Genomic DNA, 27,994 nt, shown 5'->3' on the forward strand with positions numbered 1-27,994 from the left:
TTACTTTAGCTAGCTAAAGATATTGGACCCAAATAATTGTACAACTTGTTTAGCTATTATGTACTATTACGAAGTAGTGTTCTGTCGAAGTAGTAACGGTATCTAAGGTAACGTAGCTAGCGAACAGAAGTGAGAAAAAACGTCAGATCAGATATATAAACGGGTTATTTTTTATAAATTGGACACATTTTAGGAATATATGTGGTTACTTTCTCTCCTGAAAACATATTAAAACTTCATAAAATGACATGTTAACATTTGTATAGCCAAAATTACAGCTTTTAGCCAATGGTGGTTTAAAATGGAGGATTTAAAATTCCCGCTGCTGGCCGGTGCGAAATGCATTCTGGGATGCAGTATGCATACTGCAGTGTGAACGGTCGGCTGGTTGGCATACTTATTATGAATTTAGTAGGCAGTATGCAGTATATACTCATTGAGTATGCTAGTATGCCATTTCGAACACAGCCTCTGTCTATAATCTGTGGATTTAAAGGTGCACTATCTGTGGATTTAAAGGTTTCCCCATTGAAAATCTCATCTATAACCATGCTGAATGATGTACCTATATGATGCATTGGCAGTCTGTGACAGTGTGTGCACCTGCCCTTCTGCCTGAATTTGAGTATGATGCTACCAAAATGAATGTTATTGTTTAGTGCCGTACGCTTTCGTGGTATTATATTGTGTGAATTATCACCTGCATGTTGTTTTTCTTTCACTCGACTAAGCGCCGAGATAATACCTGAGACATGTGTAATATGTCTTGTCTTATTAATAACAATGACTGATAGGGCTTACTAATAATGATTCACAGAGACCTGCCATTCACTGACTCTTATTCAGGTATCTTACAGGTTCTATGATGACTGCATCCAATTAGGTAGGGAGCGCCACCTACTGGTTAGGCATATTAACATATTTCACAATACATGACAACCATGTCCTTCCGTAAGCATTAATCCAACTGTCCTGCAGTTCTAACATGACGATGGGTGTGGTTCAGTTCAACCATCATTTTTGTGGTCACTTTGTTTTGTAACCTCATACGAAACAGGAAAACGGAAAGTATTTACTTGTTTGTGTTGAATTGATGCATTGTATACATTTGCATAATAGCGTGTGGATAAAGTGCTGTTTACTTAGAGTAAAGATCTCTCATGGATCATCAATTCACAAAGCTGTAACACATTTTGTAGAAACCATGGTCTTTATTTCAGTTTTTGACATTGAATTGAGGGCATCCTCAACCCAAAATTGGATAGTGAATGTTTTGAACAGAAACACATGGACAAAGACATAGGCCTTTATGTATTTATTCTTTGGCTAAAGAAGCCTACTCAAAAGCCAGTATGAAAAGAGAGATCTAATACTGGCACAACGACATACAGGAGAAAAAGTTATCTTAGAGGTATCAATGTCAAAATATATCTGCACAACCACAGAGGAAAATGTTATTTTAACACCAAGAGGCATCATTTAATTTGAATTCAATGAAACAAGTGGCAGGTATTCAATATAGGAGAAGCCTTCCAGCGACGTTTTGTTGCTGGGACACATTCTCAGATGAAGTGCTAAAAAAAAAAAGACATAACCTCTGTATCATTGTGGACTGCATTCAAGCCTTTTCAAAAACAGCCAGTCAAAAGGAATGTCAAATGTAATGCTATGTGAATAACCATATTACTCAAATACTGACACCACACAGGAAATGCTTCATCCCATAATACCTCCATTTACATTCCACATCTTTGCTGGAGTTCTATGAGCACGTCATACAGTAAATTTGCTGAGAATATCCTGAGTGGGTTCTAGAAGCTAGTTGGCTGTAAAAAGTCTGACTAAGTGCACAGTTTTGAGGAGACAGATTAAAATAAATAGCACCTGTAATATAAAAAAAACTAATAGCCTGAGTTAGAGGTAAGGTAACTGAAATATTGCTACTGTGTTCCTGAAGCAAAACTGTATCTGCAGTGATCGCAAATCCCCAAAATCTGTTTCTTTGAGAGTTGAGCTGCATAAGTGGCTAAAAGAACAAAACCAACTCCACACCGAATGAAGTTTCAAAAAGTAAAAATGTCCTTGAGCTGCTTTTCATATGAAGTGTTTGTACAGTAATTGCTGCACTAAAAAGATCACAAAATGCTCCACAAAAGAGAGACATTACAATTTAGGAGGTCCTCTATGACGCACGTAACTGGTTGATAAATTAATGTTGTACAATGATCGTGTATCAGAACTAAGAAATTATAATCATAAAATACATAGATGAGTAAATTAAAAAGGTACACATTTAGATCATCCAGAGCCTTCACCATTTAATAATACAAGGAACTTAGTCTAACTAGGCTAACTGTATACATTTTACGTTCCCATATGTGATTTCAGACACTAACAATTCAGTCACTTTCTCAGATGCTTGGCCCCTCAAAGTAAATTTAACCAGTGTTACTCATACATTAGAAACACATTTTTTTACCCCTGTAATTCTGGACATATTGTACATTTGAACTATAACAGTGAAAAGAATACGGTTCATAGTAAGATGATGATTTCCATAATGTGAAGCAGAGGCAGGCACACTTTTAGCAGAACAAAGAGAACACATTTCTGTATCTTTTATAAACAAGCTGAACTTGATTGGCTGGTTTCCCCAGACAGTTTAAGGCTAATCCTTGACTAAATCTTCAATGGAGATGGGTTTCTCTTGAAAGTGTGATTTAGTCAAGGACTAGGCTTAATAATCTGTGACCGGGGAAACCACCCCGATATGTGCAATCAAATCAGAAATAATAAAAATACTGCACATCAATGGGAGTTACATGTAGAAAAGTAATAGTCAATAACAATAAACAGGTTTGCAGCAGCACAACATCACACCTCTGTTTGAGTCCCTCTCCAAGGTCAAAGGTCAAGTGCCTGCCAACAGGCACACTTCCCAACACAACATGAGGATCGGGCAGGCCCTGAGACACTCAAACACCAACTCACAACCCAACCCTTTTTTTACATTCTCTCAAAACTGGTCTCTCCTCCTTCAGTCGACAAACTGAACTATCGAAAACCACAGCACAGAAAAAGAACATATAATCAGATGAGAAAATCAAAATAAAGATACAAATAGGAATCAAAGTAACACTTACATTAAAGCCAACAGGAATTGCTGCTTAGCATTGCAATAGCATTGCTACTTGTTATAAGCAGGTAAGAGCCCTCATAAAGGTTCATCATACACTCATATGCATAACTATTTAAATGACTGACAAACCCTGGATCCTTATGAGATGATACTGTGACATTATAAGGTCGGGCATGCCTGCTAATGACAGGTCTTATATATTGCACTATATGCATTATAAGTAAGTAAGTATGAAAATGAATGAATGGACTTTATTGTCATTGCTACAGTACAGGTACCAAACAACGAAATTTAGGAGAAATAAGTAAGTAAGTAAAGCTTTATTTATATAGCGCCTTTCGTACATGACATGCAACTCAAAGCGCTTTACAATAGAAAAAAGCTACCTGTTGGCTTTAAGTCAAGTGTTACCTGAAGCACTTAGTTCCCTGCCAGATGGGGCGACACAGGGCGACCTCGACTCACGAGGCGAGCATTAATGCTTTAGAAGCGCAGTGTAAGAGTGTAATAATAAGATGGTCAAAAGCTAAGCTCTCTTGATCTCGTATAACCTTGTTATACGTAGCTTATTCAAGTTTAAGCTTTAAGAGGCGGTGACTCCCTCCCATTCCAGCAGGTACTGTACCTTGCCGTCCAGGGTGACCCTCCGGGCCAGGACGCGGTACTTCTCCCCGCAGGCCAGCCGCCCCGCCGCCCCGAAGTAGCTGCTGATGGAGGTCTTGAGGTGGGACAGTTGGCTGTCAGGGTCCAGGCTGTGAACTATGTCTGTGGGGTGAGAGAGTCCCTGGAGGGGGATAGGGGGCGGCTCTGGGACCGAGGAGTGGTGGGGATCGTGGGGGTCCGAGTGGCAGGGATCAGGGGGGATCTCGGGGTTTGGGGGTTGCAAGGCTCGTCGCGGTCGGCCTCTCCTCTTCAGTCGCGGTCGGCCTCTCCTCTTCAGTTGGGGTTGGGTGATGGGCCAGTGTCGTCCCGTGCGTGTCTTACTGGAGCTACACAGGCTAGGGACGGAGGAGGGGGATAGGAACAAGAGGTTAGAGGTCAAGCTAGGGATGCATTGTTGGCCATCATATCGATATAATATATCAAAAAATGATGACTTAAAAAACACAATATTTCTTTTTGGGTATCAGATATTGAATTTGATGACCAATAATTGTATTGTGTATTCTGACAAATATAAATCACACTCAAGTTGCACTAGAAAAGAGCATTAGATGCTGATTCAGATACTGTTTTAATATGAAAAACATTTTGAAGAATTACAGTAAAAAACAGTCATTTCCTACTTTTAATATTACTTAGTTCAGGGTATTACTAAATATCAAAATACGAGTGTGCAGTTCATCAGAGTTTATGGAACGATAACAGCATGCGGGAACGTACGTACCTGGACTGTCTAGAAAGACTTGTTGAGGTAGTTTCGGTGGTACTGCTAACGGCACCTATGGATTCCACGTCTGAGGTACTGGAGGATGGCAGAGATCTGTCACTCTTACTGTAGGGAGAGAAACCGTTGATTACAACAGCGCTCAATTGTTTTACAAACCGAATTTCACTAACTTAGACGCGCTGTGGCGAAGACTCACCTAGAGACCAAAAGATCCAACGAGTGAGGCTCGCTCTTAACATCCTTCAAAAGGAGATTATGTCAAAATACATTTCTCATAATGGGATGAACATTTTGCTTCCATAGCATTTACGTTTTATGTGCACAATTTCAACAGCTATCTGATACAAATCCTACTACTACTAGTACTACTACTACTACTCAATCAATACAGAAAATAAGAAGCAAAGTTACACACACACCTGAGCCAAGTGTTCACCAGAGCATCTTAGTTTGTCCAGAGTCTCGAGAGAGTGAACTCCTTGCTTCCTCTTTCTTTGTCTCACCACACCATTGGTTGATTCACTAGAAAAGATTTACAACTTCAATTTGAGCTATTGTAATTATGAAACTATTATTATTATTATTATAAAGGATTTTGATTAGGGGTGTAACGGTACACATTCAGACCAAACTGTTCGGTACATTGAGAAAACGTAGGCTGCAGGTTAAAACAAGTGAAGTCTATGTGCGCACAACGTTGCAATTTACATTTCAAATCTTAATTGGAGCATTGCTTTCCTTTTGCGAGGCACAGACACAGGCTAGTTTTTTCGTAGAAAAGGAACCAAAAAAGATGAAAGCACGGGACATGGAAAGAAAGTGAAAGTGAAGGCCAGTGAAGCGAGTGAACGCTCTTGTTCACTACAATATATTAGGTGAAAGTTGCTCTGTTTTGTGTGACAATATATCCCAGAGTTTGCCTTTAAAGTACTTATATATGTTGGGGAGGTTTCCTGGACACAGATTAGTCTTAAGTCATGGTCCGGGAACCCAGTGTGCAATGAGATGCTGTCCTACCTAGTGCTGGCTAGCGGCTTCGTGGACTTGCGTCCTTTGATCTTGATCTCGTGAGAGGCCCTCTCTGGCTCCTGGTCGGCCAGAAGCTCGGAGGTCTGAGGACCAGGAGGGAAACGGATCCTCAGCCCAAACAGATGCTTCTTCTTCTTTATCTCCTTTCCTGACATGAACCTGGAGAAGGGGGGAGAGATATTAAAATAGAGAAAGAAAGAAAGAAAGAGAGAGAAAGAAGAGAGCGATATAAAAGCGAAGAAAAAGAAAGGGATATAGCGAAGGGGGGGAGGGTAAGGTGGGGGGTCTCCTAGGAGGGTAAGGGTACAAGAGAGGGTAGATTCAGTGAAGACAACAGTTCATGTTGGTATGAGCATGCTAAGTCAAACAGGGGGTCGATCCAAACTTACATGTTGTGGTTGCTATTCAGTGCATCCAGAACGCTGTCATACCGGTCTGCTCTGGGAGTGTCCTTAAGCTGTTACAGGACAAGGAAGAAGCATCAAATTATATATTTTTTAAATGTCACACCAACTTAATCCCAAGCATAAAACAAGGTATATACAGGAATCTTGAGGTTAATTTGAAAGTGACAGTTGGATCTAAGTGACAGTTGACACTAGAACAGCCGTGTCTATGTTACCTACTCAGGGTATATACAGGAATCTTGAGGTTAATTTCAATACCTTTCTAAGACTTTTTAAAGTCAATATTTTTCCAGACCTCACCGCCACTTCGAGCTGTAACCGTTTACATCAGTGACTGACACCTTTAACTTAACAGTTTTAGTTTGCAATAGACTAGACCACTAATCATACAACACAATTCTTTGTTTTTTAATAAAACTAATAAATTCACAAACTTTTACTAAAAGTTTTTAGGACTCAAACTCTTTGGACAGAGTCTAATTCAGAAAAATACCTACAAAATCCAAGACCTCATAAAATCGTGATAAGACTTTTTAATACTTATTAAGGGTCTTGATTTTCCCAAAATTGATTTATCAACTTTTAATACTTTTCAAGACACCACGGATACCCTGTAAGAGTAGTACTACATGTCCCATCTCTGTAGTACTACATGTCCCATCTCTGTAGTACTACATGTCCCATCTCTGTGTCACATTTGGTCACTGCAATGAGTCCTACCTCTCCGAGCTGTAGCAGCTCCCAGTTGTCGTTGATGTAAGCCATCAGCTCCAACTCTGAATCAAAGTACTTCTTTTTGTGAATCACACTCAGATTATAGAGGCTCAGGTGTGCAACATCCACCCTACAAAGAGACACAAGTCATAAGAGAGTCATTGTGTATGAATGAACACATAAATCAATAAGTCAGTGTTGGATTCATCAGGGTTATCAGACACTCCATGGGTGACATTTGTGTGTACCGGTACTTGCTAACTCTGCATCATTGAGCTAAGGTGCTCGTATGGTCAATATTATACTCTGATAGCTTATTTTTGGTCATAGTTTATACATCTTGTACAAACATTTCTTCATTATCTGCTACTAAGCAGCACTTGAGATTCACTCACCATCTCAGAGGCAGTCGTTTGAGGTACTCTGGTCCACAATTGCAAAATGAACAAATAAATAGATAGAACCTGAGGAGAAAGAAAGTACAAGAGCATATTTATTTTTTTCTCCATGGAATGCAGTAGAATTCATAAACGATTATCCCTCAGTAAATGTACACAGAAGACTATAAATGAAAGGGTCAGTTTTAGCACCTATCTCCGAAGAGCATGGGCTTCTGAAAGCACCCGATGCACGCCTCGTGGAACCACTGGTTACACCTGTTGCACTGCAGCATCTTCAGGTACCAGCTACGGGAATGAAAAAAGAAAAGTGTCAGTGTCTGAAGAACCGAGACAGTCAGTCATATTCCCTATGGTTTTAGTGAATGTTTGTTTATGTATGTCCAGGATTCTGTTTATTATTTCTATTCTATATATTCTTTACCCATCCTTGTTTTAGCACTTTTTTGTTTAATCTCTTTGCCTGTCCTAGCCTGCTGTGTATGCGGTGTGATATATTATATTTGGGACACGGCTCCTGCTTTTTTAAGAAAAAAACTCTTATGTGCATTCGGTATCAGACAGCCCTTTACACAGTGTGTGTGTGTGTGTGTGTGTGTGTATGTGGGGGGGGGGGGGGTGCGCAAGCAGAGGCAACTTACTCCCCAGCCCCTCCACAGTAGCAGTAACACTGTTGGTAGTTGGTCTTGTGGCCTTGGTCCCACACCAGGTCCTCCAGAGCATAAGACGGAGATTGCTTCATATCCTGCAAGGCCTTGGTAATAGGACCCTTCTTCGATGAGCCTCCCCTCTGCAAAAAACAATAACACACACTGCTTAAGGGCATAAACTAAATGTCACCCGTACCTTTAGGTAAATTAGTCTTGTTTACAGAATTGATTGAAGCATGGTGCTTGCTCACTTTGATTTGAATTGTTTTGCTCAATGACTATATCGTCATAACATTTACACACAGACATACAACACCACTGGTGATGAGTTTGAGTTAGTGCTGCTACCTTTGTCGTTGCAGCGTATATACACTGCCAACAGAGCCACTTCTCATCTGTGTCAATCAAGCTGGCGTCTATGATGGGGGAGTGACAGAGCTGATGGTATCCTTAAAGGGGACAGACATTTACACGTTAGAGAAATAGAAGGCTGCTCAATCAAATGGACAAATCAAATCACACAAAACAAAAAACATATCCCTAACCAAGAGTAGTCTATGATGTCAGAGAGTCAGTGTCCCAAGATTGGGTTTGTTCACTTAGCTTATCGTTAGCATTGTTGAAGGCAAACCATGTGAGTGCTAAGACCACAGATTTGATTGGTTGAGAGCGTTTACATACCTTGCCCACACTTGTCACAGATGACGATCTCATTGGGTGGGTCAGAGCTTTCGTCCTGGCATATTGTGCAGACCATGTCTTCCTCTTCGTCGTCCCCTGAAACAGAGAGAAAGACAGGGTGTCTCTCCTATGATGAAGCCTATCACAGACCGTCAATACAGGAAACCTAACATCCAAATCGGGAACAACTAGGCAGCGACTCTTACATATAGAGAGAAGAAAAGAGGTGAGTAGAAGAGGGCTTGCTTCCCAATAGCCTTTCCTCGATTCCTTGCATCCCCTCTCTATAGCTTCCTTCTCAAAAAAAGCTTTGGAGGAGAATATCTAATAAGAGAAGGAACCTTATATCTTCTCCTATGAGTAGGGAGTGAGGAAGAGGATACAAGTTTGAGGAATAGAAGAGTCTATTGGGAGAGTGAGAGACACACGTAGCATAGCAGTTTTAACCAGTGTGCCATATAACAACTGTAAGACCAAAGGAAAACCCACATTTACCATGTGTACTGCACCGAGCCACAGACTATCAACAAAACGCCCTCCTGGGCTTCCAACATAACATATTCAAATAGGTAATGCTTTCACCTAGTTACCTGAAAAATACATGCATGTCACTTATGGTTTAGCCATGTGCTTTAGTCATTTTGCTGCATCAGAAATGCCTTTTTGGCGACAGTTTTTTTTCTTATGCAAGACAGTCCAAATAGAAACAGGCACATTTCAATAAGTCTGAAAAGTCCTGAGGACAAATTTCTGAGAAAGTGATTTTAGTCACATTTGGGAGTCTTATTTTTGTGTTGTGTCTACCGCATTCTAGGCCTGTAACAATTATGAAATAATCGTCTAATGGCGATTATTTGGCGTGATCACGTTTTTTTCTCTTAACATGCACATGCTTCATGTGCTTGAAGTAAACCTCTTAAAAGCCCTAGCTAGCTCTTCTCTTCAAAATTGACATATAATGTTAAGCTCTCTGATGTAATATGAACATACCACAAAAAGAATTGTAACGGAACTCCATATTCCGGAATATGAAAATATGAAATATTAATATAGAATATGGGATAAAAGGGTTAAATGACAAAATCATTAAATTATTATGATTATAATGATTGGAGCACTTTGAGCTGCAACGTTTGCAGTAAAAGTGCTATATAAAAAAAAAGTTATTATAATTAATTGTCCCCGAAAATGTTTGAATTGTTACAGGCCTGGTTGTGTCGTAATCCCTGTAGCCTGATGGAGCAAAGTAACAGACACAAATGCAGGAGCCAGTAGGCCACAGTAGGTGAAATGAACAACATTAGGTGAGACTTCAGTTAAAGGGGCCAAAAAGGAAACATGACATATTCATATCAATTCATGTTTGTATTCTAATGGGTGACAGTTAGATCACCATAACACTGTCACAGAATGTCATGTGATATTCCCTTATATCACTGTTTGCACTTCTGGTTGGATGCTAAACTGCATTTCGTTGTATTGTATACTTGTACTCTGCGATGACAATAAAGTTGAATCTAATATCTTATTGAAATAGGCATGACTGATAGCCCCCCCTCACTGAAGTGTAACCCATTGAAATATACATTGAACTAATGAACATGAACATATGAACAGCAACACTGACTGAGGAGTACCTTCCCTATGCTCATCTGGAGGCTCCATGGGGAGCTTACCATTGGCTGAGAGTTGAGACCAGAAACTCTGTGGTCTGTTAACTGTCGCGGACAGATTAAAAAGATATCCCTGGGCTGAACAAAGGGAGATAGGGGGGAGCAACTCAACCAAGGAAATAAAGCCAAATGGAGGTAGAATAAGAGAATTAATGTATGAATGCAAAACTGAATCAATTAACTCAAGAGAGAGGGAGACTACAAACTGCACAGCATGGGAGAGAAAATGATATAAAGAATTTTAGAAAATAAATTCCATCCATCTGCTACTGGTATTATCTGTGAAGAAAATAGACAGGCATGCAACTTCTATCAACACACTAGCAATGTACCCGTTTAATAAAATAAATATATTGATTCACTATCAAAAAGCAGATAATATATATTTCTATAGTGAAAATCAGAATACAACAAAGATGACAAATATCCGACATTACCTGAATATTCAGTTACAAGGTAAAGTAAACTAATAGCCTTTCACAAACATGATATTAGATTTTTTTTAACGGTATTTTTTCTGAGTGGGGCAGTCCCACTCATATTTGTCATTTTTATTGACAGTTACAGTGAAGATTTAATTAATTAAATTAAATTAAATTAAATTAAATTAATTAATTTAATTTTTTAAAGATTTAGACAGGAAGGATGGGTGAGAGAGAGAGAGGAGGGATGACATGCAGGATATGTCCCCGGCCGGAATCGAACCGGGGACCCTGCGGTTACATAACCCGCTACGCCACCTAAGCGCCCCCACAAACATGATATTGTGGCAGATAAGGGCATGTTAAGTACTTACCTGTCTGTATGTCCTCCCACAGAACCCAGGATCTGGATCGATCTTCAAAAACCACAAAGCACCGGTGCTTCTCTTTATCTATCTGAGGGAACCAAAATCAAGTATATAAATCATTACACAAAATAACATCATAGCTGAAATCATCAAGCAGCATTTTTATTTATTTTTAATTTTTATTGTGACAGAGACAGTAGAGATTTGACAGGAAGGATGGGTGTGAGAGAGAGAGAAGGGATGACATGCAGGATATGTCCGCGGCCGGAATCGAACCGGCGGGGACCCTGCGGTTACATGGTCAACGCTTAACCCGCTACGCCACCTAAGCGCCCCCTAAGCAGCATTTTTTGTACAAAACATACACACAAACATGGACTTTCAAATTAAATCCTAAAATAAAGACTTTCCACTCCAGTGCGACAATAACTGCTGCTGCTTACCTTTGTGATAGTCCCCAAGTAGAACAAGCCATCCGACCATCGGGCTAGGACGTCTTGTCCCCCTTCAAACCTGTCGGTGAGCTTGGCGTCACCTCCATGTTCATCCTTGACAGGGAAGCCCCCCGGGGAGACCGGCGCCGGGTGCTGCTGATGGGAAGGAGCTTTCTGGTGGACAGGCAGGTTCTCTGTAGCCGTTGAGTCTCTGGTATAGTAGAGGAGGGAAAGAGACAATACAGGTGATCAGAATCCGCAAAAGATGTTCAAAGAATTGATATCAGAAAATGCTGTCATTGGGTTGAAGCTGTAGGCAAGTCTCACCATATTATAGCAGCTAGCCCGAGCAGACCTCACAACTATCTGTACGTATGGAAGGTCAGAGACGCAAATGTTCTAGTGAGAACACCCCCTTAGAGAACTCTTTGGTCTTGCCCATGGTGGAGAGGTTGGAATCTGATTGATTGATTCTGTGGACAGGTGTCTTTTATACAGGTAACAAGTAGGCCTACTTTCTTAAAGTGAGAGGACTAATCTGTGTGCCTCGTGGTCACATAGCCGGTCTGTGGGAGCCAGAATTCTTGCTGGTTGGTTTGGGGTGAAATACTTATTTTACACAAATATCTTTTCAAAATTCATATAGGCTAATGGGATTTTTAGGGATTTGTTCTTATATTCTGTCTCTCACTCTTAAAATGAACCTACCATTAAAATGATAGACTGTTCATTTCTTTGTAAGGGGGTGAACTCACGAAATCAGCAGGGTCTGAAATAGTTATTTTTCCCACTGTACCCAAACACCCTAACTCCCTGAAGAAATCAAACAGGCCCAAACCCTACACATATTTAAAACTAAGCTAAACATCTTTATGTTCTGCAGTAGTTATGGTAACTTGTTTATTTTCATTAATACGTTCTTTGGAACTTAAGCAAAGACGTAAATTCATGCTTTGTCACATTGTGGAGAAAAAGGTCTAACCGAATACGTTTCGGAATACAGACATGACAAAAGTCATTATTATAACATCACATTTATCTATCCCCCCAAAAAATCGGTACATATATATATTAAAACCACTAGTAATTTGATTGGATGAGAGGCGGTCACGTGGACGCTCAGGCGCTCTCAGAGCTCATTTACGAACGCGGCTTGGATATGAAAAATAAAAGTAAACCAGACTTTGCTTTCTTTCTCTTTCAATTTGGCAGGTAGCCTATAATGTGTACTCGATACAGAAAATGATAATGCAATATAGTTTGTTTTTTTAAATTGGTCATTGTGTCAAACAATGCATACACATTTGGTAAAAAGGAATTGCAAACACGATATTGATAAATCATTGTCATTATGGCAGGTATATGTTTCCATATCGTGTGAGAGAAAGTGACTAAATGATATATAATAATGTGTTAGAATAACTAGATTTCTCTGCAGATTCTACTACCCCCCCCCCCCCCCCCCCCTGTCCTTTTGTTCGCGAGCTTAGCTGGACATCTGCACGCTCTCAGAATAAAACAAAGAATCGATGCATAGTTATTAAGCCGCATACATGACTTCTGTTTAATAGCTAGAAGTCAAGTAATGCATGCAATTTGTACAAAGCAATTGCCGAGACATGCAACAAACAGACGAGTCTGGAACGAACAAAAGACAGATTATACTGGAGCGCACCCTGCAACACCCCCCAGAGGGAAAAACATGTTGAAGATATACCTCATTCGGTCACTTCGGAGGGTCAATATGCCTTATATATTGAAAAAGTATCGTCGTAGCAGTTGATTGGCGTCTTGCCCCGAGAATTGTGGAAGTAACCTGAAACGCGTTCGCACTGGTTACGTTTTTTTTTTTTAGAAAATAACAAACGGGTCATTTTCACCCAATACATTCGCCATTTTGGTTTCCCGCTGATCTAGCGGTGCATTCTGGGAAGCGCCTATTAAGCGCTGTAACGTTTTTTGTAATATTTCTTGAACATTTTCCATATAATACTCACCACCGCAAAACTTTATTTGAACATTATCTAACTTTATTAGAACATTGCCATGGTCTATAATCTAGTCTACTTTCTTTTTTTTACATTCACTTTTTAAACACAAATTGGGATGGGATGACCAATGGTGAAAACAGTCTATTATCAGAATCAGAATCAGAAGACTTTATTGCCATGACATGTAAACATGTTAGGAATTTGGTTTGGGACAGTGGAGCACGGTTTACAGCAGGACAGGTGCAAGACAGGACAAGACAGTGCAAACCAACATCATAGTGCAAGAGTCATAATTAGTATAAATATAAAGTGCAGAGATCAAGTGTTCAAGTGTTCATATCCAGACAGTCCAAAGCTCTCTGGGTGCGGGTGGGGGTGGAGGGAGGGTAGGTAGATAGATAGGGGTCAGGTCAGGGGGGGGGGCAGCAGCATTTAGGAGCCGGATGGCTGTGGGGAAAAAGCTGTGTGCGTGTCGGGCCTTCACAGTCTTTAGAGACCGCACCCTCCTGCCTGAGGGGAGCGGGGCGAAGAGACCGTGTCCTGGGTGTGCGGGGTCAGCCATGATCTTCCTGGCCCTCCCCAAAGCCCTGCTTTTAAAGGGCCTTATATTATGTATAAAACATATTCCTGTGAGGTTGTTTGAGTGTAGATAAGCACTATTGGTAGACCAACAGCCTTGCTGGATCAATTATTGAGTCCTTACTTTATAACCACTTGTCAGCGCTAGAGGTTAGTGTTAAATGTATATAATGTCTTTGTGTTGTTACAATGCAATAAACAAATCTACCCATTTGGAGGCATACGTTGCATACATCTTACTTTAGCTTTGAATGACAATGAGGAAGTCACACTGTTGGAAAAACTCTAGATTAGGCCTTCATTTCAACACAGGCCGCCTCCTGTACGTGAGCGAAATTCACGATTTCAGAAAGAGTGTGTAGTAGTAGTAGTAGTAGTAGTAGTAGTAGTAGTAGTAGTAGTAGTAGTAGTAGTAGTAGTAGTAGTAGTAGTAGTAGTAGTAGCAGCAGTAGTAGTAGTAGTAGTAGTAGTAGTAGTAGTAGTAGTAGTAGTAGTAGTAATAGTAGTAGTAGTAGTAGTAGTAGTAGTAGTAGTAGTAGTAGTAGTAGTAGTAGTAGTAGTAGTAGTAGTAGTAGTAGTAGTAGACCCCTCCCTGTCCCTAGATCTTTAGCTGTCCAGTTTTAGGTTTTTGTAGTTTTAGCTTAGTTTTAGATTATCTTAGACTGTTTTAGACTAGTTTTTGTTTTAGACTGTGTAGTTTTAGTCTATACTGACGGAAAGTTTAGTTTATCTTAGACTATTTTAGACTAGTTTTAGTTTTAGACTATGTAGTTTTAGTTTAGTTTTAGACAATGTAGTTTTAGTTTAGTTTTAGACTATGTAGGCCAGGTTTTGTATTGTATTTGTTTGTGGTGGATGTTGTTGTTGTTTGCCTGTGAACAGGTCACACTTGAAAATGAGCCCTTGGGGCTCAATGTGTTTTTACCTGTATAAATAAAGGTTAAATAAAAAAAAAAAAAAGTAGTAGTAGTAGTAAATAACCTATAAAGGGCTGTGGTAGTAGTAGTAGTTCATTAAGCTAAAACTGACATGTCTAACGCTTATTTTGTGTCGGCAAAAAAAGGTGTGTGTGCCTTTATTTGAAGGGTTCCCTGTGAGGAGGAATGTCTGGTGACCCGAGAACTGCGTCGTCAGAACATGACGTTTGCACACGGATAACCACGGGTAGCGGAATATCTACATTTTAATAATAGAGTTTGTTAAATCTCTTCGTTGCTGGGAGTGAACGGTGTTATTAAAACGTTGCAAATTGTATTGTGTTTGCAGGCAGCTGTATTTGGCTCGCTCCTCTCCACACTCCATGGGACTCTCTCTCTCCTGCAGGTCCACGTCGTATTGAGATGATCCATTTTGCTGATGGCGAAGGCTCTGTTTACACGGGCCTGGATGAACAAGTCCTTCTATTTCCAGGTAAACAAATGCAATGTTTTGGTATTTTTACACATTCTTAGATTTACTTGATGCACTGCTTGCTTCCGCTGTCATTGACAGCTTGTGTGGCGTTTGAATGATGTCGCGTTATTCACGCGTTGCACGGTGGACGAGCTGTGACTGTTGATATGTGGGTCCAATGCATTCACATGCACGTAGCCTATTATAGGCCTGATCTAATATTGTTGACGAGAGGAGATTCTTCTGACAAGAGGTGATGTCCTATGGCTTTAGTCTTTTCTCAATTGTTTGGAAAACGACTCCTTGCGTCTTCTCCACGTTTGGCTTCGTCTTTGAGCATTGGAGGAGGATATCTTGGAAACCTAGATTAGTTTCACGTGACGTTTAGTTAGAAGATTTTCAACACATTTGCGCCTTGCCTTGCTCCTTTAGATTCAGATTCAGATAACCGTTTATTGCCATTATGCTTGACACATATAGGAATTTGTTTTGGCATTACAGTAGGTGCATTTATGCTTTTTTCACATGTATACATGAACAAAAACAGATACAAATGCAAAAACAGGACAACACAGGACAACACAGGACAGACAGTGCATTGGATAGTGATATATATATATATATATATTATAAAGTGCAGTGCAGAGTTTTTCAAGGTCCTGTGCATATTGTGCAAATGAATGTGCAATAATACTATGTGCAATATGACAACCCTCGTGTACAGAAGGTTCAGAGATAGGAAATGTTAGGATATTTATAGCATAGCATAGAGTACAGCACAGTGTTTTATTTGTATAGTATAGTAGTGTAGTATAGTGGATAGTGTATATAGCCTTTATTTATGTAAACCAGCTCTTTTCCCTTCTTGTTTTTAGTAAAAAAAAAATCCTAGCACCAGGGGAGCCCCCCCCTCCCAAATTTCGTTGTTTGGTACCTGTGCTATATTAATGACAATAAAGACCATTCATTCATTCATTCATTCATTCATATTCAGTCCTGGGCAGACTTGGGGGCGGGGGGGAGGGGGAAGCCAGAGTCATTTAGCAGCCTGGCTTTAAAACACAATGCCAGCACTCTTCATTCATGCTTTTTTAAAAAATGATTTATCTATGATGTAGCTATGCGTCCTCCTGTCGCTTTCATCCATTTCATCGATTCCATTAAAGGATTCCGCCAAAAAGATTTGGCAATAGTTGACTTCAGTACTTTGTGTACTGCAGGCCAGCTCTTGTCATCTAATGTTGGTTGTGCCTAGTGGTAGGCTATAAACAGTAGGTCATAATTCATTTGATTTACTAGCATGTATCCTGTCTTTGTCTTTGAAGTACATTGAGGTGGAACTAACACTTAACCTCAGGACTCTGTTGTTGTGGATCAATGGGCCTTTGTCACGCCACTGGTTGGGAGATCAATAGCTTATGTGTGACCACACTGTCAATGTGGAAACCAGCCCATCTCAGATGATTAGGGGGTGATTTGCTAATTAGTAACACTGACATGGCTGGCCTAATTTCCATGGCAAATATGTATAAATTCACAAAATGACACGGTTCATTGAGCCGTGTGCTCACTCAGTCAAGCCCTCAATTAAAAGGAAAGAGGGAAGAGACTTCTAATAAAATATATTTGCTCTGTTTGACCCTCGCAGGCTCGCATCTCCTTCGTCAGGGTGAAATACCTGTTTTTCACCTGGCTGATGGTGTTCGTGGGCAGCTGGGTGATTTATGTCCAGTACTCCACCTACACCGAGCTGTGCAGAGGACATGAGTGCAAGAATGCCATCGTGAGTATAGACATGACTCCCTACCATGGACCTCTACTACTATTGTGTTGCCGGGTATAAAGGTTGGCAAATGCAGATAACCCTAACCCTAATACATCTCAGTTTACAGTTTAACATACAACCACTGATGTGTTGTGTAAGACGGTTAATTAAGCTAGGATAGACACAGAGATAACTACTACTCTTTGGCCTTCAGATTAGACCATTAGTTCTGCACAACACGACAGACATGATAACAGGTTCATACATGACTCAATTTAGCGACACTGCCCTCCTCTGTTTACATTGCAGCACCTTAGCGTAGCAGTGGTACACAGTGAATGTCAGTGCAAGGCCAGTCTTAGGCCTATAAACTAAATTCCATTCAATCTTGAGATAAAAGTTTTTTGCTGACACCCTTATAAAATTCCAAATGTAGAGCTACATCTATTGACCGACGGAGGGAGTGGCTGAGAAACGTTAATCTAGGCTTAACCCATTTTAATTTCTCCTTCAGTGCGACAAATACAGGAAGGGCATCATCGACGGCTCAGCCTGTAGCAGCCTGTGTGACAAAGATACGCTCTACCTGGGCAGGTGCCTCTCCACGTCACCCAACAACCAGGTAAGATTGATTCAAAATACAGATCCAGGATCAACTCAGCAACTCATTATCTCCAAAACTGCAAGTCCTTAAATCAGTCTGTTGTGCTCAATATTATATCCTGCACATCACATGGACAATTCTACACTCAACCCTACACATCACATAGAGGGGTTAGGACTATGTAGCTCAGCTGGTAGAGGCGGCATCTAATGATCGCAAAAGTTGGCAGCTCGAATCATGGCTGGCCACGTGTCGAGGTGTCCTTGAGCAAAGCACTGAACCCCTAATTGCTCCAGGGTTGCCGTCTATGGCCGACTTCTTGCCTAGAGCATAAAATACTGAATTCCAACAATTGACTGACAAGTTGATTGCATGGCAATAAAACTATTATATTATTATTATTATGTTTTTTTTACAATGGGAGGTACTATACTATAACAAGTTTTGTGTGAAAAATGTTATATTCACTACGGTATCTGCATAGTCTGGTGCTGTTTATATAGAATAGAATAGAATAGACTTTATTGTCCTTGTACAGTTGCCTATACAATGAAATTGTAGTGGTTCTTCTGAAGGTGCAAAAACAGAAAAACATATTCACATATACACATACAGTATAACATATCACAAATATTACACACTAGACAAATTAAAAAGGCGAAAATGCTATAAAACAATTTAAGAGACAATGAGGTCCGTGGTGTCATAAGTGCAAATAAAGACAACAATCTTAAGAAAATAAAAACAACGATAAAAGCAAGCTAAAAGTCTTGATGTGAATTCCTCCTGCCTCCCGGTCCCACAGGTGTACACAGGGGGCTGGGGGGACCTGGACGGGGTGATCCGCTGTCAGTTGGGGGAGGTGTTGCACTTTGAGCTGGGCGAGGAACTGGACACCAAGAGAGAGGCAGCTGCAGTATTCGACAAGCCCACCCGTGGCACATCTGTGGAAAAGTTCAGAGAGATGGTGCACAATCACCTCAAGGTATAGGAAGCTTACTGCACTACTTACTCTAAAGAAGATTTTATATTCAGCCCAATATTAACACATTATAGTGTAACAAATGTCATGATTCTCTGTCTTCAATGCAAGAGGTTTTGTTGTTGTTGTTGTGGTGGTGGTGGTATCACCAGTAGTTCTAGGTAACATCCAAGAAAGCTTGCAGAGGGCACCTGCTTTTAGTCAATTATGCTGTAAGATGATGGTTTTGATCTAATTCCTCCCCTTAAGGCCAATGCACACGGCGTGCAATTTTGTCGCACCGCCGAATTCTATTCCATTGTTTTGAATGAGACAATGCACACGGCGTGCGATGCGATATTGTCGCACGACAACATTCGATTCTCAATTCACACCAATTGAAAGAATTCAAAGAATTGAGAATCGAATGTTGTCGTGCGACAAAATCGCACGCCGTGCGCATTGGCCTTTACACCCTCTCCCTCACTCTCTCATTTTCTCTCTCATTTTCTCTATCTTTTCTTTCCTTCAGTCCAAGCTGGGTGAGCAGGCCAACCTGGCCAGCCTGACGAGCCAGATCCTCTCCGTGGCCGACGGCAACAAGGACGGGCACGTCTCTCTGCCCGAGGCCCGCTCAGCGTGGGCCCTCCTCCAGGTGGACGAGATGCTTCTGGGCCTGCTTCTCCAGGACCGGGGCCACACCCCCCGGCTTCTGGGCTTCTGCGGGGACCTGTACGTGACCGAGAGGGTCCCCAACGGTCCGTTGTATGGGCTCTCCCTCCCGTGGCCCCTGGAAGCCTGGGTGCCTGGCGGGGCCCGACGTAGCATGGACCAGTGGTTCACACCCTCCTGGCCCCGCAAAGCCAAGATCTCGATGGGACTACTGGAGCTAGTGGAGGACATCTTCCACGGCACCTACGGCAGCTTCCTCATGTGCAACCTGGCAGCCACCCACTTCGGCTACACCGAACGCCACGAACTCCGCCTCACCGACCCCAGAGCCATTATTCCAGAGGACGCGTTCAAGCGTACCATGAGCACGATGCACTGCGAAGCGGACTCGGACTGCGTGTTGGGGGCAGACTGCCAGACGTCGTGCAACGTGGCAGAGCGTAGGTGCAGGGTGGAAGCCACCCAGCCCAACCTGGCGAAGGCGTGTGGGGCGCTGAAGGACTACCTCCTCCGGGGGGTGCCGTCAGGGCTGAGGGAAGAGCTGGAGAGGCAGCTGTACGCATGCATGGCTCTCAGAGGCTCAGCAGGCCAGATGGACATGGAGCACTCACTCATACTGAACAACCTCAAAGCTCTGCTATGGAAACAGATCTCCCACACCAAGGACTCCTGATGAGAGAGTGGTGACATACCTGGTGGCACAGGAAGAGGAATAGCCAGCCAAGCACACATAAGAGAACATTATTCGTAAAAAAACATAACTACTTTGGGGTTATTTTTGAACTGTCAAGTCATTGAAATAATGCTATATATAATGTGCAATGTGTGATTGATGTTGAAGATGCTGGAAAAAAAACTTAAGAAGAGATAGTTGCTGTTCAGGAAGGGCTCATCAGTCTTGTGTATTTTCTGTCTATATAAATATTGTGTAACATTTGAAGTGGAAGTTAGTTGAACTATCCTTGCACATAACAAAGTGAAGTATCCTTGCACATAACACAAAGGTTTTGTGACACAAGTTGTGGTTTCTTAATGGACAAATGTAACCAAGTCATTGTGACTGTGCTGGACATAAATATCCGTTCTCACTTGATAGTTTTGAATGACACACAATGCTGAAACAAAAGTGATATAAAAATTAAGAAGCTCTGGAGCGTAAGGGCCAGACCATACAACAACATGCTAATAACTGGTTTGAACTCAAAAAAATTGAATATCGTGCAAAAGTTCATTTATTTCAGTAATTCAACTTAAAGGGTTAAACTTAGATATTATATAGACTCATTATATGCAAAGCGAGATATTTAAAGCCTTTATTTGTTATAAATTTGATGATTATGGCTTACAGCTTATGAAAACCCCAAATTAAATCTCAAATGTTTATTACATGAAATCAATAAGAAAAGGATTTTAAATACAGAAATGTCAGCCCTCTGAAAAGTATAATCATGCATATGTACAATGCAATGAGTCTATATAATATTTAAGTTTAACCCTTTAAGTTGAATTACTGAAATGAATGGACTTTTGCACGATATTCTAATTTTTTGAGTTGCACCTGTTTGATCCAACCTGAAACAAATGCTTTCATTACACATTTTGCTATGCACATGCTACCATTAGCTATGTTCTATGTTCACCAACTGTTAACACAAATGTCTACTGACATGAAGTTATGTAAATTCCAGCCTGAAGATGAGCCATTTTCTTATTTCATTAAGAACATTAGTCACTCCCATTCACCTGTGTAAAACCCACAACATCATGCTGAAAATCGCTCACATTTCTGTGTATGAAGTACTTACTATACATGCCTTGCCTGCAGAAATTGGACTCAGTCATTATTTCAAGGTCATTGCTGCTTTTCATGGATGAGTTGCAATCTAGAAATGTTTAACCGGCATGATTTTTGCACATAAAAACATTTACCACTCACTGATCTAACTTAAGTTTCTCTAGTAAATACTGAACTGTTAGTGTACCCTAACTGCCCTTGTACTCTTTAGGCAGTTTTACTTTGCTCAATCAAAAGTGAGCACAGTTCGTACCAGACATTTACGGCATTTAGCAGACGCCTTATTCCAAAGCGACTTACAATTGATGCGTTTGACTAAGCAAGTGAATTATCAATTCACTAGTCAACAGACAAAAATATCTCCATAGCACAAACATGTAACTGTCTAGGCAGTGTTCTTTTATGGCACACAGGAATTTTCGAGGCACACAAAAGAGTGTTTTGCAATAGAGATTTATTAGACCAGTGGACGATAGCAGAGTGTCCCCTAACCGTCGGCTGCCTCTTGTTCTTGTGCTCGCAGGTAACTGGCCTTTTTCTGGGCGACGCGGTCTTTTCTCTGAGCGAGGGACAGCTTGGCACGGTTCCACCTGTAACAGCAAAAACAATACCTCCGTTAACATTCCAACACAGCGAAAAATATTATTGGTGTCCGTTCCCTTGTAAAGCACAACACGACATTGACGGAACCAGCATTTATTCCCAAGCATCAGTGATGAAATTCAATTCATTTAAGCGGTGACCATGTAACCGCAGGGTTCCCGGTTCGATTCCGGCCGCGGACATATCCTGCATGTCATCCCTTCTCTCTCTCACCCATCCTTCCTGTCAAATCTCTACTGTCTCTATCACAATAATAATAAAAAAGATGAGTGGGACTGCCCCACTCAAAAAAAAAAACTGGTCAGAAAGAGGTGCGAGCAGGGGCGACTTGTCACTATAAGCACAGCATTACCCATCATTTGCTGTCAAAATGTGTTTTAGCTAATAACAATCTCTTGTGAACTGCCTGCTTGAAATAAAAAACATGGATGTCATCTAACCTACTCAAACTTAATAGCAAAAAAACGAGCTCATGGTTGTGGCACCCAAAGCGCTGCTCTAGGAAGGTTGGTGATTTTCTCCTCCAGATCAGACTGAAAAAATGTGATATCTTTCAAAAAACTATTTTCAAACAAAAGACCTCTCCAAAAACTTGGCAAGTGCTTTACCAATTAAAAAAAAAAAAAAAACATCTCTCATTATGTGTAAATACTGAAAAGCAAGCAATTGTGAGCAGAACTCACCTCTTCTTTTTGACGTCTTTCTTGGGTTTCTTTTCATGGACTGGGTTCAATCTGATGGCCGTGTGTGCTTTTTTGTACATCTCCTCCACCTGAATGAATGAATGAATGAACACATGATTAGACAGGGTAGAGCAGCAGTTCGTGAGCTCAGAATTATACGGTTCTATCTCCGTTTAGAATTATAAGGTTCTATCTCCGTTTAGAATTATAAGGTTCCATCTCCGTTTAGGGTAGTTCAGAGATATTGAGCGCCAAAGTTTTTACATTCCATTATGTTTTGTGAGATGGAACCTTTGTATTTTATGAATTACTAACTAAAAAATGTCAACATTTAAAAAAACAACACCACACAGGCATTAATAAACACCTAATGGATCAGATTATGTAAAAAAACTCAATTTTGACAAAAATGGAGATAGAACCTTATAATTCTAACGTCACGAGTTAGCTAAGCCAAGGGGGTTCACTACTGGGCCAGTAATTCATCTCACTTCTCTCAGCCCCATCTTGAAATACTATGAACATCAACCAATGCAAATGAAGGACCAACTACATTTTTGCTCCGGGTACGTGATCATCAGCGAAAGAAACAGTGAATTCAAACACACCAAACTATTGTGTGATAGTGGAGTTACCAAGCTGACTATACAGATACAGGTTCACAACCATCACATTTTACATGTTTCCTTAGTGTTTAGCATTACAATGTCAATCTCAGTGGTCTGTGATTTATATTAGACGTACTGTGTCTGGTGTGACGCCGTTCTTTATGAAGCGCGAGAACTGCTTCTTGTAGGCGTCCTCATCCTCCTCCATCAGGTAGCTCATGTAGTCTGACACGTTCATGCCCATGATGTGTTTGCGATGCATCTCTGCGTTAAACTCTTTGCTTTCCTGGTCATAACCTGGGAAGCGTTTTGTGCTGAGAAGGAGAGGGAGAGAAAGGTTAGTATTGTGGTACAGCCAGGGATGGAAATTAACCTAGCCCCGCTTGCCAGAGGTAAGTACTCATTAGGGTGGGCTAGTGAAGGATGTGCCAAAGGAGCATCTCAGGAGAAAAACTGTCCATCAAACAGACCATTGTTCAAATTGTCAGGGAAAGGAGAGGCGTCTAAACTCTTCAATGATCCTTTCCATGACAATCCGAAGGTGGGATTTTGGATGGTTACATCAAACCCACACCTCCAAGAAACAAATCTTGTTTTTAATTTCATTTGTGGAAAATAAGGTAAAAAGAAAATCTGCCATTAACAAGGGCTAGTAGAAGACTATCAGTTAATAGTCTAATATATCAGATATAATAAACTAATAAACCAGTCCACTAGCGTAGTTGACCAGTACCCAAAATGAAAGACTTTGGGTAATCTAATAAAACCATTAGCATAGTCATGACTTTCGAATTATAGTAATAATAATAATAACTTTATTTGTATAGCGCTTTTCCTGCAAACGTTGCAGCTCAAAGTGCTTTAATCATTATAAGCATAATTTAATTATTTAGTCATTTAAAGGCAATATTAAAAAGATGGGTTTTTAGTCTTGACTTGAACATATTTGCTGAGGTTGCATCCCTAATGTCAACTGGCAGTGCATTCCACAATTTGGGTGCATAAAATGAGAATGCAGCCTCACCAAATCTCTTCTTTTGTACATGTGGTACACAGGGAAACCAGCGTCAGAAGACCTGAGAGCTCTATTGGGCTGATATGCTAGCAAAAGGTCTTTTCTGAGAGCTTTATAAACAAGCAGAAGGATCTTGAAATCTATTCTGAACTTAACAGGAAGCCAGTGTAGAGTTTCTAAAATAGGAGTTATACGAGGTTGTCTGCTTGTTTTGGTTAAAACTCTCGCTTCTGCATTTTGGACTAATTGCAGCTGGCCAATAGCTTTCTTCGGAAGACCAGAAAGGAGACTGTTACAATAGTCAAAACAGAAGACATGTTGGACATGACAGAGGACTCAAGTTGATTCAAATAAGCAGGGATCACAACAATGATGTTTATGATAAGAGGTCTACGGTGGACACTTCATATTGGTGCACTGACCTGTGAGGAATTGAGAGTCCACCGTCGACTGCGCCCTTTAGTGCCCCAAACACCTTGTTTCCTGTCGACGTTCTAGCGAGGCCAGCGTCTAAGAAACACGTGAACGCCCCAGCCTGGCCGTCTATACTCTCCACGTTGAACTCATCTCCCGTCACCTCCACCTGGCCCTCGTACACCTGGTCCAGGCCAAACTTGTTCAGCAGCTGAGGAGGAGACCAGAGGAAAAAGGAATACAGAAAGACGTTTTTAAAGGAATGTTATTGAAGGCAACAGTAAGAGGACTTAATGATAATGTCCTATTTCTCATATAAAACCAACCAGTCTAAGCTTAACAAGGAGAGAAGACAGCTGAGTGAGTAGGCCAGCACGCATGTACACCTCTACAAGGGTTTTTTCCTGCATGGAAAAGGCTTAGGTGGCCGCCTAAGGCTTTTTTCGCCCCGCCTAAGCCTTCTAGGAGAAATCTCGCAAGAAATACTATGTAGAAAAATGGTTACAGGGGCCCTTAGGTGGCGTAGCGGGTTAAGCGTTGACCATGTAACCGTTCGATTCCAGCCAGGGACATATCCTGCATGTCATCCCTCCTCTCTCTCTCTCACCCATCCTTCCTGTCTAAATCTCTATTGTATCCGTCAATAAAAATGAAAAATATGAGTGGGACTGCACACTCAGAAAAAATAACTTAAAAATAAATAAATAAAATGGTTACAAATTGTCCATGCATTGAGTGCTGCAATTCGGTCATCCCAGCAGCAGGTGTTACGTTATATGCGCCTTAGACTTTAAGCAACTCTGAATATTAGCAAGTACAAGAAAAGATAAAAGGTAAAAAGATCTGCATAGCAGAGCTGAGTGAAAGACATGACTATAGCATTGTTTTCAACAGTAAAAATCACAATTGTACCATGTTATTACCACTAAATCTAAACAAGTCTGTCTCGCTTTATCAGCATAATACCCAGGCGGGATGTGCACTGGCAGGCAGCAGTCAAAACCAGCAAAACAACTGACATCAGCAACAACGCAGGTCCCATTATTGCAGCCCTGACCCAACGGCTCACACCAGGAGAATGATCCAGCAGTGTACCGTCTGCATGTGTGCTGTGAACTATGCATGCAGTCTGTATTAGGGTTGGGCGATATATACATGTTTCCATACCTTATACATAGGGTCCTCATATTATACCAGGGTATTACCGTATTTTAAATAAATAAATAAATTCACCGGGGGGTGAAGAATCTTGTAATACGATTTAGACACCCCTAAAGTATGCCATACTTCCCAACCCCCCTCAACAACATTTCTATTCTATATATAGCAATGATCATTTTCAGGCCAAAAAGGATGTCACCCTTTTTGGACCCATCACCTGTTTGTACCCCAGCTTTATGCACTGGAGAAAAGGTTGCAGCCCCTGATTGTCATTATATAACTCGCACTCTGTTCATGAGTGTGTCTCATCACACCTGTATGAACTTACATAACATGTGTATGGGTGTGTGTGTGTGTGTGTGTGTGTGCGTGTCATTACCCTGCGGGCCAGCAGTAGGCCAGTGCAGTAGGCCGCAGCGTAGTTCGTCAGCCCCACAGTGATGCCATATTTGGGAAGCTCATGGGAGTAGGCAGCAGACACAATCTGGTCTCCCTCAATCTTAGCATAGGCAATCTGAAACACACAGGAAAGAAAAACAATGAACTTACCTTTGAACTACTTTTAAAACATAAGTGATTTCTTTCAACAATGTCCCACTAAAAACACAAAATGAGTACACACACATTGAAAAGCACAGTGTTCATATATCACTCACATTCTATAAAAAAAAATGAGCTTTACATTTCATATTTAATTAAATGATTGCTAATGAGTCTGTTTTTGGACATGACATATTATTCTGACAGCTAGTCCTACTGGTCCCAATCAGATGGTGATGGTTTCTAGTAGTTTCTTTCTAGAAGTTCAGGGGTGCAAACTGGTGATGGCCCAAAAAGGTGACCCATTTTTTTGTGTGGCTAACCTTAGGGGGGATATCGCTAGCACTAATGGTGTTAAATAGATACCGCTAGCACTAACGGTGGTCTAACAATGATGCGCGTGTAAGTAGCAGCAGCCCTGACCTTAACACCTGCAATTACTTCGAAAACAGTTTACTGTGACTGTGTTATCCACGCTTTCTGGAATTGTACCTAGCTGCCTGAAGCTAAAAGGTATTTCAACAGCAACAGAGTTCAGCAGACAGGGAGATTAGTTAGCTCGCTCATCATGTGACTTGGATGAGCCTTAGACCCCCCCCACCAACATTATTTTTTTGCAGATCTACACAATTCAAATGGATGACATATTTTGAGATAAAAACAGCTAATTTAGCAGAAAGGTGACAAGTTTGCACCCCTGAGAAGTTTCCTTGAGTATGGCTCACCTGACAGCAGATGTCTCTGTGTCTGTGGTTAGAGTGTCTGTGGTTAGACTGTCTGTGGTTAGTGTGTCTGTGGTTAGTGTGTCTGTGGTTAGTGTGTCTGTGGTTAGTGTGTCTGTGGTTAGAGTGTCTGTGGTTAGAGTGTCTGTGGTTAGAGTGTCTGTGGTTAGAGTGTCTGTGGTTAGAGTGTCTGTGGTTAGAGTGTCTGTGGTTAGAGTGTCTGTGGTTAGAGTGTCAGTATGGCTCACCTGACAGCAGATGTCTCTGTGTCTGTGGTTAAGTGTCTGTGGTTAAGTGTCTGTGGTTAGAGTGTCTGTGGTTAGAGTGTCTGTGGTTAGTGTCAGTGTGGCTCACCTGACAGCAGATGTCTCTGTTGGAGAACCTCACGATCATCCTGTACTTGGGTGTGTTGTACTTGTTCTTGTCTTGGATGACCAGGCGCTTGCGTGCGAAATAGTCCGTCTTTCCCTCTATCAAAGGCCAAACAGACAAGAAAGAAGTATTCAATGTGAGTCAGTTTGTCATCAGATCAATCAAGGCCCTTTATGTCATATCAGCTTGTTACTAACTAGGCCGCAAAGCATTCAGGACTTACCTCTCCTCCTCCTGAACTTCACCTGGTACCTCTTGAAGTAGGACTTGTTTTTGATGACTTTGACAAACCCCTAAGAGAAGAGACAAACAAAATGTGAGACAAATGTCTAGCAGCCATTTTCTAGCAGCATGGGGTCAGTCACCCATGACATGTGTCAGTTATCAATATTACTTCTATGCCACTTTTCCTGGAGCAGATGTTATGGAGATGTGTGCGCTTCTATTTACTAGCTACCTTAAGCCAGGAGAACTTAAATAAAAATTGCCATGAAAGATAAGATGCCAGACAAGCAAATGTATGTTTGTTTTTTGTTTTTAATGTCTACAAATAAGCCAGCTAGCCCTATTCACAGGCACAGTGTCGCCATGCTAGAGGCTGGTTAGACAGCTAGACCGGCGTCACAAATCCAACATCATCTGGTTCCTAAGAAGCTAAAGACACACATTACATACAGATAGTGACGTGATAACGCGTAATGTTTCGGTTTCACAGTATATTGGTAACATATTTACTAACCATTTTTTGATATTTTTCGTTCTCCTCAGCTGTGAAATCGACGTGTTTTGTACGTGGGGCAGAGGATGCGGAA

At 41.1% G+C, this 27,994-nt stretch overlaps 3 protein-coding genes across 3 annotated transcripts; 1 reads left to right on the forward strand and 2 right to left on the reverse strand.

Moving 5' to 3' along the window:
* Positions 1–2,881: 2,881 nt before the first annotated feature.
* mtf2 (metal response element binding transcription factor 2) lies at positions 2,882–13,141 on the reverse strand. The gene is made up of 15 exons (XM_080543189.1): positions 13,023–13,141; positions 11,315–11,516; positions 10,878–10,959; positions 8,409–8,504; positions 8,076–8,176; positions 7,719–7,867; positions 7,270–7,365; positions 7,075–7,143; positions 6,686–6,809; positions 5,948–6,015; positions 5,547–5,717; positions 4,949–5,051; positions 4,726–4,769; positions 4,527–4,634; positions 2,882–4,137 (listed from the first exon to the last, which is right to left on the reverse strand). Exons 1-15 carry the CDS (start codon positions 13,025–13,027, stop codon positions 3,723–3,725), a joined length of 1,833 nt encoding a protein of 610 aa, XP_080399315.1. The 5' UTR covers positions 13,028–13,141; the 3' UTR covers positions 2,882–3,722.
* A 1,977-nt stretch (positions 13,142–15,118) lies between these two features.
* On the forward strand, positions 15,119–21,219 carry dipk1aa (divergent protein kinase domain 1Aa). The gene is made up of 5 exons (XM_080542807.1): positions 15,119–15,285; positions 16,916–17,050; positions 17,547–17,654; positions 18,442–18,621; positions 19,130–21,219. The coding sequence occupies exons 1-5, from the start codon at positions 15,232–15,234 to the stop codon at positions 19,940–19,942; spliced, it is 1,290 nt and encodes a 429-aa protein (XP_080398933.1). The 5' UTR covers positions 15,119–15,231; the 3' UTR covers positions 19,943–21,219.
* A 282-nt stretch (positions 21,220–21,501) lies between these two features.
* rpl5a (ribosomal protein L5a) lies at positions 21,502–27,994 on the reverse strand. Its single transcript, XM_080542815.1, has 8 exons — positions 27,922–27,994; positions 27,406–27,475; positions 27,165–27,280; positions 25,928–26,062; positions 24,396–24,598; positions 23,095–23,272; positions 22,351–22,439; positions 21,502–21,654 (listed from the first exon to the last, which is right to left on the reverse strand). The coding sequence occupies exons 1-8, from the start codon at positions 27,922–27,924 to the stop codon at positions 21,552–21,554; spliced, it is 897 nt and encodes a 298-aa protein (XP_080398941.1). The 5' UTR covers positions 27,925–27,994; the 3' UTR covers positions 21,502–21,551.

The sequence above is a fragment of the Nansenia antarctica genome, assembly GCF_963989245.1.
Source record: "Nansenia antarctica genome assembly, chromosome: 12".
Taxonomy (NCBI): domain Eukaryota; kingdom Metazoa; phylum Chordata; class Actinopteri; order Argentiniformes; family Microstomatidae; genus Nansenia; species Nansenia antarctica.

Coding starts and splice junctions, on each gene's coding strand:
- dipk1aa (XM_080542807.1), top strand. CDS start 15,232: ATGGCGAAGGCTCTGTTTACACGGGCCTGGATGAACAAGTCCTTCTAT. Junction 15,286..16,915: donor ACAAGTCCTTCTATTTCCAG/GTAAACAAATGC, acceptor TGACCCTCGCAG/GCTCGCATCTCCTTCGTCAG. Junction 18,622..19,129: donor TGGTGCACAATCACCTCAAG/GTATAGGAAGCT, acceptor TCTTTCCTTCAG/TCCAAGCTGGGTGAGCAGGC.
- rpl5a (XM_080542815.1), bottom strand. Junction 27,281..27,405: donor GAAGTTCAGGAGGAGGAGAG/GTAAGTCCTGAA, acceptor GGCCTTTGATAG/AGGGAAAGACGGACTATTTC. Junction 26,063..27,164: donor ACAGAGACATCTGCTGTCAG/GTGAGCCACACT, acceptor TGTGTGTTTCAG/ATTGCCTATGCTAAGATTGA.
- mtf2 (XM_080543189.1), bottom strand. Junction 8,505..10,877: donor GTGGGAGGACATACAGACAG/GTAAGTACTTAA, acceptor TCTCTGTTTCAG/GGGACGACGAAGAGGAAGAC. Junction 8,177..8,408: donor CTGTGACAAGTGTGGGCAAG/GTATGTAAACGC, acceptor GTCCCCTTTAAG/GATACCATCAGCTCTGTCAC.